Genomic DNA, 20,332 nt, shown 5'->3' with positions numbered 1-20,332 from the left:
TTTTTTTTTAAGTCATCTGAGTCATAGCTTGAGGGCCCATGCCAACTTTGTTTGAAAGTAAGACACCATGAATTTAAGTATCCAGACAAAGGATTTTTTGTTCTACACTGAAGTTGGTCTTACTAGAGTGTAAGGCTTTGCTGTAAACTTTTATAGCTAACCTGTACCTTTCCTCCCTCTTCTTCTTCTGAAGGTTTCTTCGGTTTTTAACATTAAGCCCAATTCAACTGACTTCACAGGCAGTTGCGATCCTCACACTGCTCTACTTAGGCTGAATAGCAGCACCATTAAGTATCTTGACTTTGTCTTTGCCGTGGTGAGTAACGTATTTTTATAAAGTTAGGTTCATTCTCTTAGAAACACATCTGAAAGTCTAAATAGCTGTGTGTGGGGGGGACTAGGGGAGGAGGGTAGTTAGCTTAGTTTTCCATTTCAACACTACTCAACTATAAAGTGTAGTCCATTGATCCCTGTTCATCCCCTCAGAGTCTGTGCAGTGGTCTGTGGACGGGGATCTTATATTAATGTTCAGTAACAGTGACCATTCTGCCATTATATAAACTCTAGGGTAGGAGCAAGAATTAACTCACATCAGAAAAACTATCTGTGTAATCTATCCATATATAAGTAATTTCCATGATAATCTTTTTCTCTATTGTTGATTAGACAGTGCTCATGTTTCTCTATGATAGTATTTTAAGCCTTTTAGAGGCTATACTATTTATAATAGTGTCAGCAATAAAAACAGCTAACATTTGTTGAATACTTTGTACAAGGCTCTGTGTAAGTACATGCATTAATTCATTAAGTCAGGATAGTTTATAATGGCAGCATTTAGATTTTTGTGGTTGTTCATGCTTTTGTATCAAGAGCTGAAAGCTAAACAGAAAGTTGTAGGTTAGGCTGGGCGCGGTGGCTCATGCCTGTAATCCTAGCATTCTGGGAGGCCGAGGCGGAAGGATTGCTCAAGGTCAGGAGTTCAAGACCAGCCTGAGCAAGAGTGAGACCCCGTCTCTACTATAAATAGAAAGAAATTAGCTGGACAACTAAAAATATATAGAAAAAATTAGCCGGGCATGGTGGCGCATGCCTGTAGTCCCAGCTACTCGGAAGGCTGAGGCAGCAGGATTGCTTGAGCCCAGGAGTTTGAAGTTGCTGTGAGCTAGGATGACGCCACAGCACTCTAGCCCAGGCAACAGAGCAAGACTCTGTCTCAAAAAAAAAAAAAAAAAAAAAAGAAAGAAAAGAAAGTTGTAGGTTAAGCATACCTGTTCTGCTTCTTTCTAGCATAAATGAATCACTGAGAAGCTTTATTTCCACCTTGTCAGATACAATTATTATTCCTGTAATTTTTATGAGGGAGGGTGTGTGTGTCCATGTTGTGGCGAATGGGAATGGTGGAATAGGGGATAGTTATAGATGAGAGAAAATGTCAAACCACCAACAGTTCTTAAACTAAGAGCTATCATATAATTGTATAAAAACCAGCTTTACTTTTAAATCACATTATTTAAGGATGGGGAAATAGTCTCAACATCTGATACATAAAAAGTAGGTATGCTGTAATTTCGTATCTGAACTTGGTATCTTGAATCTAAAGCCTTTTTTCTCTATAGAATATATGCTGAATCATTGAGATTATGTTAGGCAATTGCATTTTAGAAAGGTTTACAAAGATCTTCCTTTTTCCAGCATTGAAATAATCCCTCTGTTCTAGTACATACATGACCAGCAAATTGGTATTGAAAATGTCTAATTAAACTTGTCCTCTTCAATATGGGAAGATCAGGCCTCCCCAGGAACATTCTCTTTTAAAGTTATCTCATAGGGGTTATGGTCAATAAGAAGGAGGAAAGTAATATTTTAGGTTCATTCCCTTTTGAGTGATTGAGTTTGATCTTTCTAGCCATGGTAGACTTCTAAAAGGAACATGGTTTCTTCTGACTCTCATGGGGAAATGTTTAATATTTAATAATTACAATATTTAATTTGCCTGGCAGACTGTTTTAAAATGTAATCCAAAATAGTGCCATTTTAACCATGCTACAGGCACTTTGAAAAATCAAGAGACACCTGCAATGTCACCAGAGTTCATCGGGGCCCATGTCATCTTCAACACTTTCATGATAGATACTCCTTTGGAAAATTTATAGAATTTTGAGTATGTTACATGCAGGCTGCTATGAGTGGGATACAAAGAAGAAAGCCTATATTCTTAAGGTGCTTGCAGTTTAGTGGTAAAGAGGGAAATACACAAATAATTACCATTTTTGTGGAAGGCCTAAATGCCTTGCCAAGGCTTTTGAACTTGATTCTGTGGGCAGTAGAGTACTATGGAAAGTGCATGCAAAATGGGATGAGTGCCAGACCAGAGGTTAGTACAGAGTGCCGTGGGAGAACAGAGGTTGGAGAGGTTAATTCCGGCTGGAGGAGAGTCAGGAAGGTTGAATGGAAGTTATGGCCTTTGAGCTGGGCCTTCAAGGATGGGTCAGATTTGTACATAGGGAGATAAGGGGAGTAAGTGGAAAAGTACAGGTTATCCCTGGATAAAGGAGCATAATCAAGACCAGCTGGGAGAATGAGGCATGTGACATGTTTAGTGAAAGTATGGAAAAATAGTTGGGACAAATTGTGGAGAGCCTTGAATGCCAAGCTGAGACATAGCCTAAGCAGAGGAGGGACTCAATGAGGTCTTCAGGTCCTCCTTTCTGCTTCTTCCTGGCATGTCTCTGGTCTTTCCCCTAGCTTTCCCTCCCCACTGCCTTTGCTCTGGGTCCAGCCCGCATTACCTCTTGCCTGAACTGTTCAAACAGCTGCCTACCTGCTTGCTCCTGTTCCTCACCTCTCCCAGTGTTCTTCTGCGTTAGCTTAATCCTCCTAAAGCACATCTCTTCCTGAGAAACCTTCCAGTGGTTCTGTTTTGCCAGCAAGGTAACATCTCAGGTTCCTGGCCAGGTAGTTCGAGTCCCTCTTGCCCCACGCAGTGTAAACCTGCATTTCCAGCTTTGTTTCCTTCGTTCCTTCTTCATAAACCTTATGCTTCCCTCACTCTGTCCACTGTGCACATCTTGTGAGGCAGGAGAGCATAGTAGTAATCAGTACACAGATTCTGCAGTCAGACTTCTTGGGCTTAAATCCCAGCTCACTGACTACTAACCATATAGCCTTGGGGGAAGTTACCTAACATCTCTGTGCTTGATTGCCCCATCCCCAAATGTGGATAATAATAGCATCTATTGCATAGGGGTGTTGTAATTATTCAGGGGAGCCTCATATGTAAAGTTTTAAGAACAGTGCTTGGCACTTAGTAAGTCCTCAAATGCTAGTGTAAAAACTTGTGATTATGCTTGTTTTCTGACTACCTTTACTCATGTAGTTGCCCTCTTGGACACCCCTTTTCTGCTTGTTTCCTAATGGAATCCTACCCAATTCAAATGCCCCGTCCCTAAGCTGGCATTACTTTTGCTCTTCCCCTAATTGGAAGTAATTTATCTCCTATTTTCATAACTTCTCACTTCTTTTTTGTAATATGGTTATTTATTTATGTATTTATCTTAGCTTCCCTGGCAGATTGCAAACAGGGTGAGGAGGGCAGGATCCAAGTCTGATTGATTTTGCTAGCTCGCTGGAGCACTAGCGCTCAAATAATTAGAATGACTGGCTGATCAGATGAATGTTTCAGAAAGATAATAGCAGTGAAAAGGAAAGATTAGAGCTGCAGGGGCCAAAAGTCAGGGAGCCCAGTTAAGAGGCTATCGTGATCCAGACTAGAGGTGATGAGGGCTCAGCAAGTGACAGGAGGAATAAAATTGAGGGCATGAATCATCGAGTGTCCAAGAACCACACGACTACACCTGTGGGCCAAAAGCTGGAAACGAAATACGGGGGGAAAGGGTTTCCGTCACATTTCAAGTTCTCTTTTACTTAGTTGCAGTTTATTCTACTGCATGGTTTCTTCTGTGTAATAGTATTAGATTGTTTTTCTTCTATAGATGTTACCTTTAGCTGTAGACAATTGTGATATGTTGATTAACTGGAAGCTCTTTTTCAAACAGAAAAATGAAAACCGATTCTATCTGAAGGAAGTGAATGTCAGCATGTATTTGGTTAATGGCTCTGGTAAGTGAAGCATTGGCCTGGGGAAAAGAATGTGGGTTACACTGAAGGAATAGAAACCATATGGTCTTGTTACCAAATAGTGCCTTATTTAATAGAACAGAAGATGCTATATTAAAAGTATACCTTGACCACACTTAAAATCAGTAACTTAGAACTGTGGTATTCTGTCTTTTGTAGTATCCCATCTTTTCAAAGTATAATGGATAATAATTAAAGATGTGACTGATTTTTAGACTATAGAAACATCTATAGAAAGATAAGGGAACCTAGTGATGGTAAGAATTGCTTTTTGTGGGTAGGCCCTGTCCTCCAAGCTCCCGTACTTCACTGCAAAATCCTGAGGACTGTCTCATTTTTGGTGTTGATAAGATAAGAAGTTAGTAACTTGTTTCTTTTCTTTAAAGTTTTCAGCACTGTAAATGATAATCTCAGCTACTGGGATGCCCCCCTGGGAAGTTCTTATATGTGCAACAAAGAGCAGACTATTTCAGTGTCTGGAGCATTTCAGATAAATACCTTTGATCTAAGAGTTCAGCCTTTTAATGTGACAAAAGGAAAGTATTCTACAGGTAAGAATCAAGCAAACTTTATTGAAAATTTATGTTCTTATGTTGACCGATAGGTGGCTTTTCCTTTGAGTCATGGAAATTTAAATGTTGAAATAGAGAAATATGAATTCACCTCTCGACTCTGTTGTAGAGTTCTGATAGCCTTGAGCCAGTTGTGTAGCTTTATATTTGGCTCATCATTTTGCTGAAACTAGACGTTTTTGTGATCTGAAAACCATTTGCAACCAAGTTCTTAAAGCCAAAAACTGATATAAGCTGTAAGTGAGCTTTACTTAAGGTACAGATGTTCCCCCTAGGTTTTAATTTGTGGGAAAGAGGATGGCACTTGGGAGCTATAGTTTTGAGCATCTTGCGTGTACCTTCTCAGGGCCATCTTCTTGCTGAAAACATTTTCATAGCTGCACGAAAGCAGTTTGGTCTGATTTTGTTAAGACAAAAGATAAACAGCAAAGCCTCAGATATCATGAACTATGTTTTTGCCAACCAAAATGATCTGGAGAGTTTTCAAAGCATGTGCTAGTATGAATGAAGCTCTTTGAAGTTCTACTCAGGGCTAATTGTGGTATTTATTAGATTTTTAATGAAACCCTTGTGAAGGGCCCATTATGATGTGTTCATATGAATATGAAAGATATATTTGGCATTACAGGATAAAAATTTGCATGAAGAGAAAAAGGAACACAAAATTCCTTAATTGATTTGTCCTTTAAGCCCATTACTAAAAATTGGGGGTTTGTATATCACAACTGGGTGCTAAGTGGAGCTGTTCCAGTAATCCATGTCCTTTTTAACAATTAATTCTTTGGTTTAGAAGAAAATGTGGAAGCTGTGTTTGAATATATTGTGAACCATTCAACGGCTTTTGCAGTGGTGCCAAATACCTAGTCTGACTTGGTTAGGCCACAATAAATTGGGCTCTTCACCCTACCATTCTTGTGACTAGAGAGGTTAATCACACTTTAAAAATATGTTCAAGAATTCATTTTTCCTTTTGTCTGTTTTGTTTATGTACTTCAGTTATTTTGATCCTTTAATAGGTTTATTTTTAGATTTTTTTATCTGGCTTCCCTGCATTATTACCCTAATTTCAGGTCCAAATTTGAGTTTAGAGTTTAAAATAATTTGCAGTGTTAATATTAGTTCAAGTCTGTTTATCTAGTCAGCTGTAATACAGATGAGCTATGCTCTTTCTCTAATTTGAAACTTTGATTTTTACATACGCTGAATTTAAAATGTCACCCAAAGGGATATGCAACATTTAATACTGATATTGAATGTGTAATCTATTTATGGAACTAGGTTCTTGGCTATGGGTACCTATAAATGCAACACATAGGTAATATTTGACTGTATAGGGGGAGGAAATAGAATTGCAGTAAAGTAGGAGAGTGTTGATTAGATATTACTGGATGAGGTGACTTTCTAGAAATAGGAAAAATAGCTCCCATGGGCTGCCAGTCCTGACCAGATTGACAAGAAATGTAGTAAACACACTCAAATTAGTCAGAGGTCCCAGTCTCTTGACTTTTGCAGCCACTAAAATCATATATTCTAAGTTAGGGATCTGCAGACTTTTTTTGTAAATGTCCAGACAATAAGTGTTTTAGGCTTTGGGGCCATATGGTCTCTGTCACAACTATTCAACTCTGCCATTGTAGCACAAAACAGCCATAGGCAATACATAAACAGATGTGTGTGGCTGTGTTCCAATAAAATTTTATTTATGGGTACTGAAATTTGAATTTCATGTGCCTTTCATGTGTCACAAAATATTCTTTTTTTGTTCAACCCCTTAAAAATGTAAAAGCCATTTTTAGTTCTTGGGCCATGTTTGGCCCATGGGCTATAGTTTGCTGACCCCTTACTCTGAAGGAACGCCAGAGCCAGCCTGGCTGTTCTAATCCCATGATGCTTTCCTGATCTGTTCCCCGTTTCCCAAAAGACATTCACTCTACCACTGAGGTGCTAATCTGTCTATGTAGAAATGGGCTAGATTAACTCTATTCATTTCTGATAAAGCAATACTCCTGTTTTGGAAAGGACTTGGAATATAAACATATATACATGTGTATATGTATATATATCATATAATACAAACTGTATTTATTCATAGATATAAATGATATATATGTATTCATATATATGAATATCTGTATATACACACACAAACACAAATGAAAAGACAAATATGTTTTAGGATTTTAATTCTAGAACCATCCATAATTTTCTGTAGCTTTATCATAAAACTATACCTGTTTTAGTTACTTGAAGTTGATCTTGTAAGAGTGTTTCTGACTTTTGAATCAACATCTTTTAGTTTTGGACATTCTTTTTTGATTATACTCATTATTTGTTACACACTTTTTCTCATCTACAGCCCAGGAGTGTTCGCTGGATGATGACACCATTCTAATACCAATTATAGTTGGTGCTGGTCTTTCAGGCTTGATTATCGTTATAGTGATTGCTTACCTAATTGGCAGAAGAAAAAGTTATGCTGGATATCAGACTCTGTAACACTAATCCATATGTGATCTCTGTTACAAAATAATAAAGCAAGTACAAGTTCCAACATGCAATACTGTTCAATTTAAGGTATATTTAGTTGCAGTCCTGCTCTTAGAATGGGTGGTATGGGGGATTTTGAACTTTAAAAAACCCTGCAAAACTATAAGCTACAAATTAGTCATGTGATTTTTGGTTTCCCCAACCAAGGAATATAAAGCTTTTATTTCTACAGCAAAAGACAAGTACAAAATCACCAGATAATAGGTTCTATTTTCTTGTTTTGAATTATTATTTCAATGTTTTCACTTTAGATACTCTGCCTAGAAATATACAGTTTAGGAAAAATGATTTTTAAAAAGAGATTTTTTCCTCCTGCATGTAGTTGAGTTCGGACAACACATTCTACAGTGGATTTGTACTTGCTCCTTTTGCATATTTTGGGGGGGATTTTTGTTTGCAGGGTAGTAGCTACTTCAGCATTGCTGCGTATTTGACCTGTGAGAGAGATGCTAGTAGATTTGAACAGGGTCTCGTATTATGATGTTCTTAGCAATGAATGCTTTTCTAATGCTTTTTGAATACATTTGTATTTAATGTGACTGTAATGACAAAAGATACAAAAGCTTTTTAAATTTCAGAATAAGTGTTAATCATATTGTTTAATACTTTAAAAAACTGGGTATTTCAATCTTTTAAATTGCAAGATACACACCTATTCCAACTGGGCATTTCAATCCATTTTTTAGGTGCTTTAGAGATAATTGCTAGGCAGTGCCAATTGAGGGCATTAGTCCTTTGTACCCATAAATTGGCCTCTACATGCAGGACTAAAATGAATACAGATTTCTCTTTAGCCTTCCAGTATTCTTTGTTGGTAGTATATGTTTTATTCTTTTCTTTTTCTTAAGGAAGAAATGGCAGTATGTCCTAGAACCTCGATAAAGAAGTGCACTTACACTTATAAAATAACTTGCACCTAACCCAGAAGTCTTGGTCTTCTCTTAGTCCATTAAAAAGTTGTTTTTTGTTTCCAGCATACATTGATTGTCACAGCATTTACTAATTTGGCTTTCACATTTAAATGGTTCTGTGCTAATCAAAACTTATATTGTTATTGTTCATTATAATGAAATCATTGTTAATTCATGTACTTCGTATTCAGTTTTGTGCTCTGAGAGACGCACCAATTGTCCATTTGCTGTGTGCCACCTGATGTTTATAGGAGAAAGCAAAACATTTCAGCTTGATAGTTAACACATCAAGTATTTCTGCTTGTAGGAGAACTTTTTTTTTCGGTATTGAAATGGCTGAGCAAATTTCAAGAAATTATTAATATGCGGCCCTATATGGAAGATTCCTGTGGGGTTTTTTGGGGGGTGATTATGTACCTCCCATTCAGTAGAAATTGAGAAAATATCTGGGTTTCAAAATACCGATGTTGACTACATCAATACACACACACACATACACACGTGCATGCATATACACGCACATATATAGGCAATTGCATGCTAGCATGTGTATAACTATCTTTCTAGTTATATTAGAGTGATAAATATTTTCTCTCACTTAAATTTGCTGTTAGCCTGAAAATCTTACTGGCTCAGAATCAGATTCCTGACTAACTCCTCTCTTAGAGCTACATTGAGCTGGATTGCCAGCTTGAAAGCACTTATTAAATACTAAATATAAATCTGATTTTAATTATTTTTTATTTAAACTGTGTTTTAGGGTAAAACTGTTAACCTTATGAGAATGAATTATGAGACCTTGGGCCTTAGATACTCCTCATGAGTCAAAAAAAAGCAGCTTTTTAAAAAAAATAAAAATTGGAAGCACAAGTGGGCATCACTGGCTTAATGCTGTTAATGTTTCTAAAAGTTTCTACGTTTAGATTATATGCCTGATTCATATTAAAATACCTCTAATAAGCACTGTTTTATAGAAAATCTGACTTCGGTGAATATTTTTGTATTTTACATGGGCCAGTTTGTATACTGCTATTTACACCATTATTTCCTGTAGCCGCATGTTCTTTATACCTTTTGTAGTTTTATTTGTTTTACTGGGTTTACACCTTGATGGTAGCACTCTATTTGGTTTGGGATGTTGTTTATGTTTTAGCATTTGTATAAAGAAACTGGTCCATGTAAATACTTTCCATGTTTCTTCCTCAAATGTTTAAACCACTAGTTGATGTATGGTATCTCTCTTTAGATATTTGCCTGTCTGTTTACTCAACATTGCTTCTAAAACAATAAAGATTCTTTTATTTCTTAAGGAAATTTGCTCACATTTTTTCCCGTTGGTTAATAGAAATACTTAGAAATACAACTAAATTATTTCTAAAATGTTTTGTCTGTGTATTACAATCTGGAAGAATAGTCCCATACATAGGCCTCAACTGATGCTAGGCTGGCTACAGAATAAGAATCACCTGGGAAGCGTGTTATAAAAATACAGATTCCAGGCCGGGCGCGGTGGCTCACGCCTGTAATCCTAGCTCTCTGGGAGGCCGAGGCGGGTGGATTGTTTGAGCTCAGGAGTTCGAGACCAGCCTGAGCAAGAGCGAGACCCCGTCTCTACTAAAATTAGAAAGAAATTAATTGGACAACTAAAAATATATACATAAAAAAATTAGCCGGGCATGGTGGCGCATGCCTGTAGTCCCAGCTACTCGGGAGGCTGAGGCAGGAGGATCGCTTGAGCCCAGGAGTTTGAGGTTGCTGTGAGCTAGGATGACGCCATGACACTCTAGCCCGGGCAACACAGTGAGACTCTGTCTCAAAAAAGAAAAAAATACAGATTCCAGGCTCCATCCTTAGAGGATTTAACTTAGTGAGTCTGGGATGAGAGGTGTGAGTGTGTGTGTGTGTGTGTGTGCGCGCACGCATGCGTGCGTGTGTGCATGTATGTGTGTAAGCTCCCCTGCTGAATCTGATGTGTAGCCAGTTAGGGAACCAGTGGTCTAGAATATTTATTTCATAGTAAAAGCTTTAGAGTATCTCTTTGTATACTTCCCTCAACTCCTAAGTTGAGGCTTATATTTAATATCTGTGCATAGTGGCTTTACATTGCAGCCATACAAATTGAGCTATTGATGTGAACCAAAGTAGGATTGTGTGCAATCTAGCTCTTAGATCACCCTAAAATTCTTGAACCTTCAATTTCCAGAGTTTCCTACCCACTTTACCTTATCGCACAAGAAAACTTAGCAACATAGCTGGTAACTTTCTTTTGGATTACCTAGTTAAGCCATGTGAATGCCAGTCATCACAGCTTCCAACTCTGCTATTAGGTACCATCTGACTTTGTCCAAGTTGCTTATCTTCTAGGGTCTCAGTTTCTTTATATAGGGGGTGGGGGCTTTAAAATCCTGCTACTCTTACTTCTTTGAGTGACAGTTTCCATTTCAGAGAATATAAGTATACATCTGAGTATTTTAGAAGGAATCTGATAAGAAGCTACTTGTTATGTATCAAGAACATACTTTACATTCAGTGTAAGATGTACCATCTTAAGTTTCCTGTATTTTTTCAGGAGGAATTCTTATAAGACTCAGATGTTTTTAAGATTATAGCATTTCATCTGTTTATTTAGGTAGATAATGTTAAATTGTCTTGGGCTCATTTCTCTTCCACCCATCTTCTTTTACCCTAGTAGCTAACTTTCTGCATTAATATTTATCATTTCTTGTCTTTGAAACTGCTGTAGACATTCGTGAGTGATACTGAGTAGCTTCAAGTATCTTCTCAAATTCATATGATAAACTTCGAGCAGTTTGAATATAGATTGAAAAGGCGTATAATAAATAAGATGTCACATAAGAATGTGATTCTTAATGCTGATTCTTCCAAAGACATTTTGACTCAATTGGTTTGTTTTTTACTAAATTGCTCATGCTCTGTCAATTGGTTTTTAAGAGAACTTTTAGATTCTGTTGTAAATCTATGTCACCTTTCCAATTCTTATGCTGCAAATTATATTTGAAAAATTTCTGAACAAAATTAAAGATTAATAGTATTTTTTAATGTACATGAAAATTTTCATTGAAATTTCAGTGGCCATGGAACTTTTTAATCTTTAAAAATCTGTATTGTTTCTGTGGCTATTAAACTCTTCCACAAATACACTTTTCCCCAGAAATATTTTAAGTATGGTATAAAGTGTACATTAGGCAAATAGATCAGGTCAGAATGACTTAAAGAATGAGATTTTCTTTGCTTCAGGATGCGATCCATTAAAGTTACTGTTTTACCAAAATTTCTTTCCATTACCTAAAGAATTTTTAAAGGTTGAATTCATAAAATCAATAGTTATTATAAATTAATATTCACATACTAATTGAGAGCATTTTAAGTAAGTGACAGCATCTAGAAAGATCTTTGTATTAGTGGAATTGCCTTTTTGATCTACTCTGGGAATATTTGTCTTACATGAAAGCCTTATTGGCAGTATTTATGAAAGTCATTTCAGTACTGGGTCAAATACCCAATTTGGGAAAAAGAAGACTATGAGTCCATTGCCAGAATAAGAAATGAATCTGCTAATGAATTTTTTAAAGACCAAGTTATATTAAATCCAAGGCATAAGACTTTATGGTACGTGTCACCTAATCGTTTATAGGATGGGTGGTAATTTGGAAAATTGAAGGGGAGGAGCTAGCTGGGGACTCTTAACACCATCTATTCACAAGTCACATCTGGCAACCTCATCTATCTGGATCCTTAACAGAATCAAGAAGCAAGTAAAAAAAGATCATTGAGCTGACAGCCAAAGTCGATGTCAGAAAGTCCATAAATACCAGGGTTGCATCTTGTTCCCAGTTATTGCCCCAGAGGCTAGCAAAAAAAAAAAAAAAGCCTGATACATTTCTTGAATGCAAGCACACTCAGAATTGTCTTGCAGCCTATTCATTCTTATCTTTGACACAATTCTAATAAGCCTAATTATCTGATTTATCAATCCCTGGTAGATTGCAAGCTAACTAGAGAACTAGGACAATAAGAGGCAAGGAAATGGGAAATAGTGAGAAGTAGCGGTTAACATCGTAGCCCTCTTTTTCCTTTCCTGCAAGTATATCCATTTGTACCATTCCTTCCTCCTTTCTAGTCTCAGGGTAGGTTTTCTTTTACTACTTAGTACTTCTGGAATCCCATTCCTCCCACCTCCTAGGACACCTTGTACCATTCAACATCTTCAACCTGTCAATTGATAATGGCTCTTTCCCTTATCCTATAAACATTTAAGTCTCTTCCACCCTGAAGCTGTCCTTTCTTGTATCTATGTCCCCTTCTAATTACCTCCTTATTGTCCTCTCTTTTCTTAATCATTCTCATCTTAACAAAATGAGGATTGTATGTTCCCCATTCCAAGTTCTTTGTGTTTTTTGTTTGTTTGTTTTTTCTGAGACAGGGTCTTGCTCTGTCACCCAGGCAGTTGTGCGATCATAGCTCACTGCATCCTCAGACACCTGGGCTCAAGTGATCCTCTTGCCTCAGCCTCCCAAGTGTTAATAGCTGGGACTACAGGCATGCGCCACCACGCCTGGCTAATTTTTCTTATTTTGTTGTGGAGATGGAGTTTCACTATGTTGCTCAGGTTGATCTTGAACTCCTGATCTCAAGCGATTCTTCCCCCTCCATTCCAAGTTGTTGATGTCCTAACCAATCACTTCCCATTGACCCCTAAACCTACAGCAATTTGACTCATACCCCCCACCCTAAATGTTGCTAAATCCAATGGACATGTTTCAAGCTTTTCTAATATTTTACACTATTCTTCCATCCCAATTGACACTCTCCTTCCTTGGCTTCTGTGGTACCATTTTCTACCTGCCTTTTCTGCTTCTTTTCCTGCTCCTTTGTCTATCCCCCAAATATTGGTGTTCCCAAGAGTTTTGTCTCTGGTCCTCTTTTTTATTCTACTTTCCCTTACTGACAACTATCTTGTCCATGGTTTTAATCCCCGCTTAGGTTCATATAACCATTTCATTGGGACACAGGCATCTTAAACTCAACATATCCAAAAACTGAGCATGTCTCTCTTCTACATATCCTTTTTCATATGCCCCCCAAATAACTACAAATAAAACAAAACAAATGCATATATTCTTCCTCTTGTATTCCCTATCATGATGAATGGCACTAGCATCTACATAATCACTCAAGTGTGGAATTGGCAACCATTCTATTATCTCCTCCGCAATACCCCCTACATCCATTTGGTCAATTTCGCCTTCTAATTTGATCTCCAGTCTGTCTCTTCTGCATCTCTTCTGCACTTCATTAACCTAGTCTTGGACTGGTGATAGAGGCACCTCCTAACTTACTACCCCCAGTCTTCCATCTGCCATAACTTCTGAAATAAATATCCTGCATAAAATCCTGCTGCTGAAATTGTTTTTTTAATCAGGATAAGGCCAAACTACCTAAGAGCATACAGTGCCTTTGTGAGCTTGTGTCCTTGTACACTTTTTCTGCCTCCTGTCCAGCCAGGAGTACCTCTTGATCTGTTCTAGCTATGCCAATCTGCTTGTATTTCCCTTGAAGTGCCATGTCTTTTTACCCCTCATATTTTCATCTGTGTGTGTGGTTATTTCTTATACCTGGAACACCCTTCCCTCGTTACCTGCATGGTTAATTCCTACTCATCCTTAAAAACTCAGCTCAAGTGTCACCTTTTAGAGTGTATCTTGAGTAATAAGGCTGAGTTTGAGTATGCCTCTGCAATGCTTCCATGACACTTCGTGTTGCCTGCCCCTCATTGTTATGCATTGAGTTCTTATATCTGCTTTGTATAGTTGTTCATTTGGTGAGTTACTACTTCACAATCTGCAGTATTTCAGGCACTGTTCTTCAGCATCATAACAGTTTGCCTCTGAAAACTCACAGCCTGATCATCAAGGAAAGGTTAATTATATTTATTCATTATCTTTTGTTTAAGAAATCTGGGAAGTATGTGATCGATCATTTTATATATCTTTCATCCAAAATGACTGCATTTTTTATTTGGTACTTAAAAGTGTAGGATTTGGTTATTTGGAAAATCACTTTTGTGGAACATCTCATTTGCTGATAATGAATGCCAATGACTTATTACCTTGGTGTAAAAAACAAATCATGCATGTTGGGAAGTGCTGTCATTTTAACTTAAAATTGACAGATTTGAAATTTTATCACTGTTTCTGTTCTCAATTGTCCTTTCTCTACATCTAGCTCAAGACTGCAGTGCAGATGACGACAACTTCCTTGTGCCCATAGCGGTGGGAGCAGCCTTGGCAGGAGTACTTATTCTAGTGTTGCTGGCTTATTTTATTGGTCTCAAGCACCATCATGCTGGATATGAGCAATTTTAGCATCTGTAACCTGATTAATTATATAGAAATACATGCAAATAACAAGATTTTCTTGCCTTTCAGTTTTTGAAACACTTTGCTTCTTAAAATTGATATGTTGAAACTTTAATTCTTTTATCAGCCCTAGCATTTTGAGATCAGTCTTTATTAATAAAAACTGTTCTCTTTGATCAGCTTAAAATCAAAAATGTATTTACTGGTCCTGGAGACAAACTTGTTAAGAAGAACATCGGTGTGCAGTGTTTTAAGGTCTACCTTAAGAAGCCTTGGCCAAATTTTGATCCTAAACTAAGATGCCTTAAACTTATTAACGTGGCCATTGTAAGGATAAAATATATAGTTGTGTCTTAATGAAATTAATAAATATTGTTTCACTACCGGTGTTCTGTTTCAATGTATAAGAACTATCTTGATTTAAACTCATCACCGTGCCTTTGCATGAAGTTCATTAAATAAATATTGATGTGGCATAAATGCCCATCAGATATGTTTCAAACTTGTTTTTTAGTTGATTGAAGTAGAGAATGTCCTCAGGACCATCTGCATTTTTAAGGTTATGTGAATTTTGCTGATTTCTTTGAGTTCAAGTTAAGGATGAAATCAGTATCTCAGGCTTGTGATTTTTCCCTAGGTACAAAACAAACCCAAGAGGCTACAACAGAACTTAAACTGGCTTCAGAATTAGTGTTTTTAAGAGAATTGTTTATTTTTCAGCACTGTAGACTGAAAAGACTCAAGCATATTTAACCACTTGCCTTTTTTTCCCTTGTTTTGCTCTTCTTTGGATGCCTGATTAGCATTGAAAGATAGAAATATTCTATGAACTAATTAGGACAGATTGTGTTGTGTTTCTCTACCTCAGCTTGTTGATCTCTGGAGCATTAAAATCTATTTAGTGTTGTCATCAGACTGGTACTTATGAAATGTAAGCTAACAGCAATCTCAGAAGGGAGGCAGTGAAGCATAGCAACTAGGCTCTTCCTTCTTTAAGACAGCCCCTGTGGGGCAGTGCATAGATGGGGTGTAGAGAGAAGCTGTTGGCATTAAAATGAGCTAGATAATCAGCCCTTGTTGAAGCATATTCCATGGTATAAGTACAACACAGATATCAAACATATAGATAAATAAGATGGAAGCTTAATAGATGAGAAGACTTTCCCATTGAAGTATTATTTTATTAAGTCATTTTGTGTATATACTGGCATGTTCAGAGTGTCTGTAACTTACTGATTAATAGTACAGTGTATCTTGTTACCCAACTCTTGGTCTCTGTTTGAGGGTTTTCAGTAAAATATAATCGATCCTTTCAACATAGGCTAATGTGGTTACTGAAATTCATGTTACATACTCAGAATTGTAGCAACTTTTTTATGAATGACAAAAGTGCAAGAGGAGGAAAAGTTAAAATTAGAGGAAAAATGCAAGTTATTGTTCAATAAAAAAATCACACCAAATATCACATTTTGTTAGTTGCATTAGATTTATACTGGAAAGGACCTTAAAGATTATTTACTCTAACCTCATAATTTTATAGAAAGAGGAGTGACTTCACTGAGGTTACATATCTAGTGGGCAACAAAACCATTATGAGCATTTTGATAAGAACTGCCCCAATAAAATCTAGTCACCCAATAGTAAAACAATTGGTGGTTTAAACTTGAAATTGAGATCAGAATTGGACACTTTGAACTTCTATATTATGTTTTGCTTAAGTATTATTATTTTTTTAGCAACAGGGTCTCACTATATTGCCCAGGCTGTTCTTGAACTTCTGGCCTGAAGTGATCCTCCCAGCTTGGCCTCCCGAAGTGCTGGGATTACAGGCATGATTAAGTACATTTTTATGGCAGGCTCTAATCCAATATGATGCTTAAATATTCTTAAAGTACTAAATATTGGCTTTTTTAATAATAATATACTGAAACACTCCTATTTTGATCTCTGCTGCTTCAAAACCTAAACCTTCTCAGATGGGATCACAAACATGGGAGGAAAGGAAAAGGGAATGAACAGTTGTTGACCATTTGACATGTGTCAGATGCTTTAGAAATATAATTGTGTTTAATCTTCAAGTATTATAGGTATTATTGTCTGCCTTCTACAGATGAGGAAAATGAGGCCCAGTTTAAATAACTTGACCAAGTTCCTTTAGCTAGTACTTGAAGGAGTAAAAATTCAAACTCAGTTCTGTCCAAATCAAGAGCTCAAAATCAACATTGCACACATTGCCTTCCTGGTGGTCCAGTGGAATGGACTGCAGTGTATTAGATTTTGTTATTATTCATTCAGGTCACCGCTCAGCTAAAAATAATTATAACCTGATAGCTACCTAATGCCTGTGTGAAAAAAATTAAACTGCATTTTCTTGATCCTAAGTCTTTTTGTTTGGTTGGTTTTTTTGTGAGACAGAGTCTTGCTCTGTCACCCTGGGTAGAGTGCAGTGGTGTCATCCTAGCCTCATAACTCCCTGGAACCTCGAACTCCTGGGATCAAGTGATCCTCCTGCCTCAGCCTCCCCAGTAGCTGGGACTACAGGCACACGCCACCACGCCTGGCTAATTTTCCTATTTTTAGTAGAGATGGGGTCTTGCTCTTGCTCAGGCTGGTCTCAAACTCCTGAGCTCAAGCAATCCTCCCTCCTCAGCCTCCCAGAGTGCTAGGATTACAGGCGCGAGCCACTGTGCCCAGCCCCCTAAGTCTTTTTTAACTTAAATTTTATTACTTATATAGAATTGTTATCTATACTTTAATGATAGATATGGCAAAGGACAAAGGGAGTGGGGAAATACACAGGCAGTGGTTTTAAGTGTAGATGATAGATAGCTCCTTTCCCCATGCCATTAGAAAATCAAACCTAAAATCTTCCCATTCTGTATTTTGGGCCTTCCCCATTTTTTCCTTAACTTTTCGTATTGAGAAATTCAGTGTGATTTTAGATGAAGTGGTAATGAGAGATGGAGGATGATCAGTTGTTTAGGAATATTTGGGTGGATATTGAGAAAATAAGAAAATAGAAGTAATGCTACAAAAGACTAACCTATATATACTTTCAAAATGCTTGTTTCTTATTTGCTTGTTTCTACTTAATTGCATTTACTAATTTCCTTGCTCTCTGTCTGTTCTTTTCTAACAGCTGAAGAATGTTCTGCTGACTCTGACCTCAACTTTCTTATTCCTGTTGCAGTGGGTGTGGCCTTGGGCTTCCTTATAATTGTTGTCTTTATCTCTTATATGATTGGAAGAAGGAAAAGTCGTACTGGTTATCAGTCTGTGTAATCAATTAAATCTAGTGATTTTTGTTTTTTTTGCTATCAGAAGTTATGTTTCCATTGGCTAAAAGCCAGGAAATGCTGTGCAATAGATTGTTTAAGATATGCAGACTAACCTCAGTGAGTTGCTAGCTAACTTGGGCATGAGTAGCACTTATGTAAGAAAAAATGTATTAGAACCAATTACTTTTTTTCTATTTTTTCCTCCTTTGTCAAAGTGTAATTGAAAGAAAAATTTGGCTTAGAATTTAAGTAAATAATGATTTTAAGCCTCTGGATCCAATTATGAGAGCATTTCTACTGAAGTATAATTTTATATGTTGCAGTTACTTGTATTTTACTACTTCGATGTTATTTGCAAAATCAAAGCTGTTAGATAATGTACCTTGCTTCAGGAAATAAATTCAAGAACATAATGAATTCATTTTCATTGGTGGAAAACATAAAATTTGATTCATAATAAGACTTCCTTTACCCACCTCCTGATCAGCATTATTTAAATTTGTTTTTCTGTTAGTTAAAAAAAGAAAGAAGTGGCTTCATGATATTGTATTTAATAGCAAAAGTTTGAATGTTTTCTCCCATACTGTTAGTGGCTACTATATTTTAACAAGATGTCTTTTTTTTTCTTTCTGGAATTTGGAATATATTGATTATCTATCTCAGACTTGACATTTATGCTGAAGGATGAAGTATGTGTTTTTTTTAAGGTGTTGATTTAGAATGGGTTATGGTTTTTTAAGGTTATGATTTAGAGTGTTTTTTCTCTCAGAGCCTTAACTTGTTCAGAAAGTTAATTCATCCTGCACTAAAAAAAAAGCTTCTGTATAGTACGTGTGCCTCCTGCACTTTCCCATTCCCTATATGAGTAAGTTCTAGTTGATATTTTTAATGTATTGATTTCTTTTTTCTCGCAGCAGCAAGTGCTAACTCTAATGGCTAGTGGGCCCTGATGTGTCATCAGTCAGATGGCTGCCTAGCTGGACCGAGATTATTCTGTAAATTTGTTGATCTTGATATAGACTTATATTCCTGTAAGGACCTCTAATGGCTCTGGCTTCTGGTGTAAGGTACTAGAGACCACTCATCCCTGTGTCTGCTTGATTGGTTGAATTGCCCTTCTATTCGGAAACACAGTGTTGTGGTTGTCTAGGGCCCAAATGGCTGCTTTGCACACCTATCATTAGCATAAGGCAGATGTTTACTTTATCAAGCTATTTTACCCACATATAACTAAAAACAAAAGTTCCCAAAGATCTGCCTTTATTTCATAAATTTTCCTTGGATTAAAAAATTAAGCCTGAACTTTAAATAAAGTTAGTTTGTCATTAAATCCAAGGATTAAGTCCCAATCTACCTCTCAGCACAATGCAGATGCTCATCATCGTATTGCTGCCGTTAACTGATGCCAGAACTCTTTGCCAATAACTGGAATTACAAAATTTTGTTAAAAAGAAAGAAAATTCAACATCTTTCTTTACTATCTTTATATGTCTGTCCCCAAAACATATATTCCAAACTGGAGTAGAAAGTCAGATTGTTCAATTGCATATCCTTTAGAATTCTGTGGCTCTGAATTGCAGATTCAAGCTGTCCTCTATTTGCTAAGTATGTAAAGAATGTTTTCTTTTAAAATGTTCTCCTTTGAAAACAACTGCTTATTTTTATTTAGTAAAAGGCATTTGATCAAAATGATGGCACCATAAAGAACAGTGGCTTCATTCCAATACATATTTTTGAGATGGTTGTCTAGGAGCCAGATTAGTTAAATCAGCATGTGACCTTGCTAGGTATATGAATTTGGAAGTTCAGATACATACAAAATCATAGGTTCATTTAAAAGTTTTCTACCTTTTGGGTAGGAGATTAATATCACTAATTTTTCATTAGATATCATGGCTCTAAGATAACTAGCAAACGTGTCTTTAATTCTTTGAGAATTAAAATACAAAATATTAACAGAGGAAAAAGCTGCTTCAACTCCAATAAAATACAGGAAACTCAAAATCTACGAACTAAGTGCTCAATTACCTTTGCTTACTGAGTTCATTTTTATGTCAGTACAACAGTGGATCAGACAGTAGGACTTTGAACTCATGAATATAAAGAATTGCATTTCACCTAAGCTATTTTGGAAGAACTGATGCTTGCTGCTACCTAAAGTTTTGGATATATCAATTTAGAGACCGAATTAATACCTGCAAAATAAAGCATACTGTGGTATTCCTGTTTGATCTGATATATGTGATTTTAGATTGATGGATTAAAAAATAATAAAGATCATACATTCCATGCCCCTATTGATAACTTCATTTTTATTCCATATCGTCAGCCTTAAGAGCTTAGATTGATTTGTATAACCTAAGTTCCTTAAATTCTAGTCTCTTGAATTGTCAACAGAAGCCATATGATCTCATGGGTCTGCAACTTAAGTCCCATCATTAGGAAAGCATTAGAAGCTTTAGTATAGATACTTCAAACAGGGAGACCTACATAGTTATAAAAATTCC

General features: G+C 36.7%; 1 protein-coding gene across 4 annotated transcripts in view; it reads left to right on the top strand.

Moving 5' to 3' along the window:
• Positions 1 to 20,118, top strand: part of LAMP2 (lysosomal-associated membrane protein 2) — a 39,609-nt gene extending 19,491 nt beyond the window's left edge. For 2 of the 4 annotated variants that reach the window (XM_012662870.1, XM_012662871.1), the window contains 4 exons: positions 194 to 316; positions 4,056 to 4,119; positions 4,524 to 4,688; positions 7,066 to 9,478. In XM_012662870.1, the coding sequence (XP_012518324.1) occupies positions 194 to 316; positions 4,056 to 4,119; positions 4,524 to 4,688; positions 7,066 to 7,205 (492 nt within the window). In that variant the 3' untranslated portion in view covers positions 7,206 to 9,478. Of the gene's footprint in view, positions 1 to 193; positions 317 to 4,055; positions 4,120 to 4,523; positions 4,689 to 7,065; positions 9,479 to 14,413; positions 14,931 to 17,686 lie in introns of those variants that run through there. The other 2 variants (XM_012662868.1, XM_012662869.1) reach the window with 2 other exon arrangements.
• Positions 20,119 to 20,332: the final 214 nt, after the last annotated feature.

Source organism: Propithecus coquereli, unplaced genomic scaffold (assembly GCF_000956105.1).
Source record: "Propithecus coquereli isolate 6110/MARCELLA unplaced genomic scaffold, Pcoq_1.0 Scaffold786, whole genome shotgun sequence".
NCBI lineage: Eukaryota > Metazoa > Chordata > Mammalia > Primates > Indriidae > Propithecus > Propithecus coquereli.
Note: the sequence above shows the minus strand (reverse complement) of the source record. Positions and strands in the feature narration are given on the sequence as shown.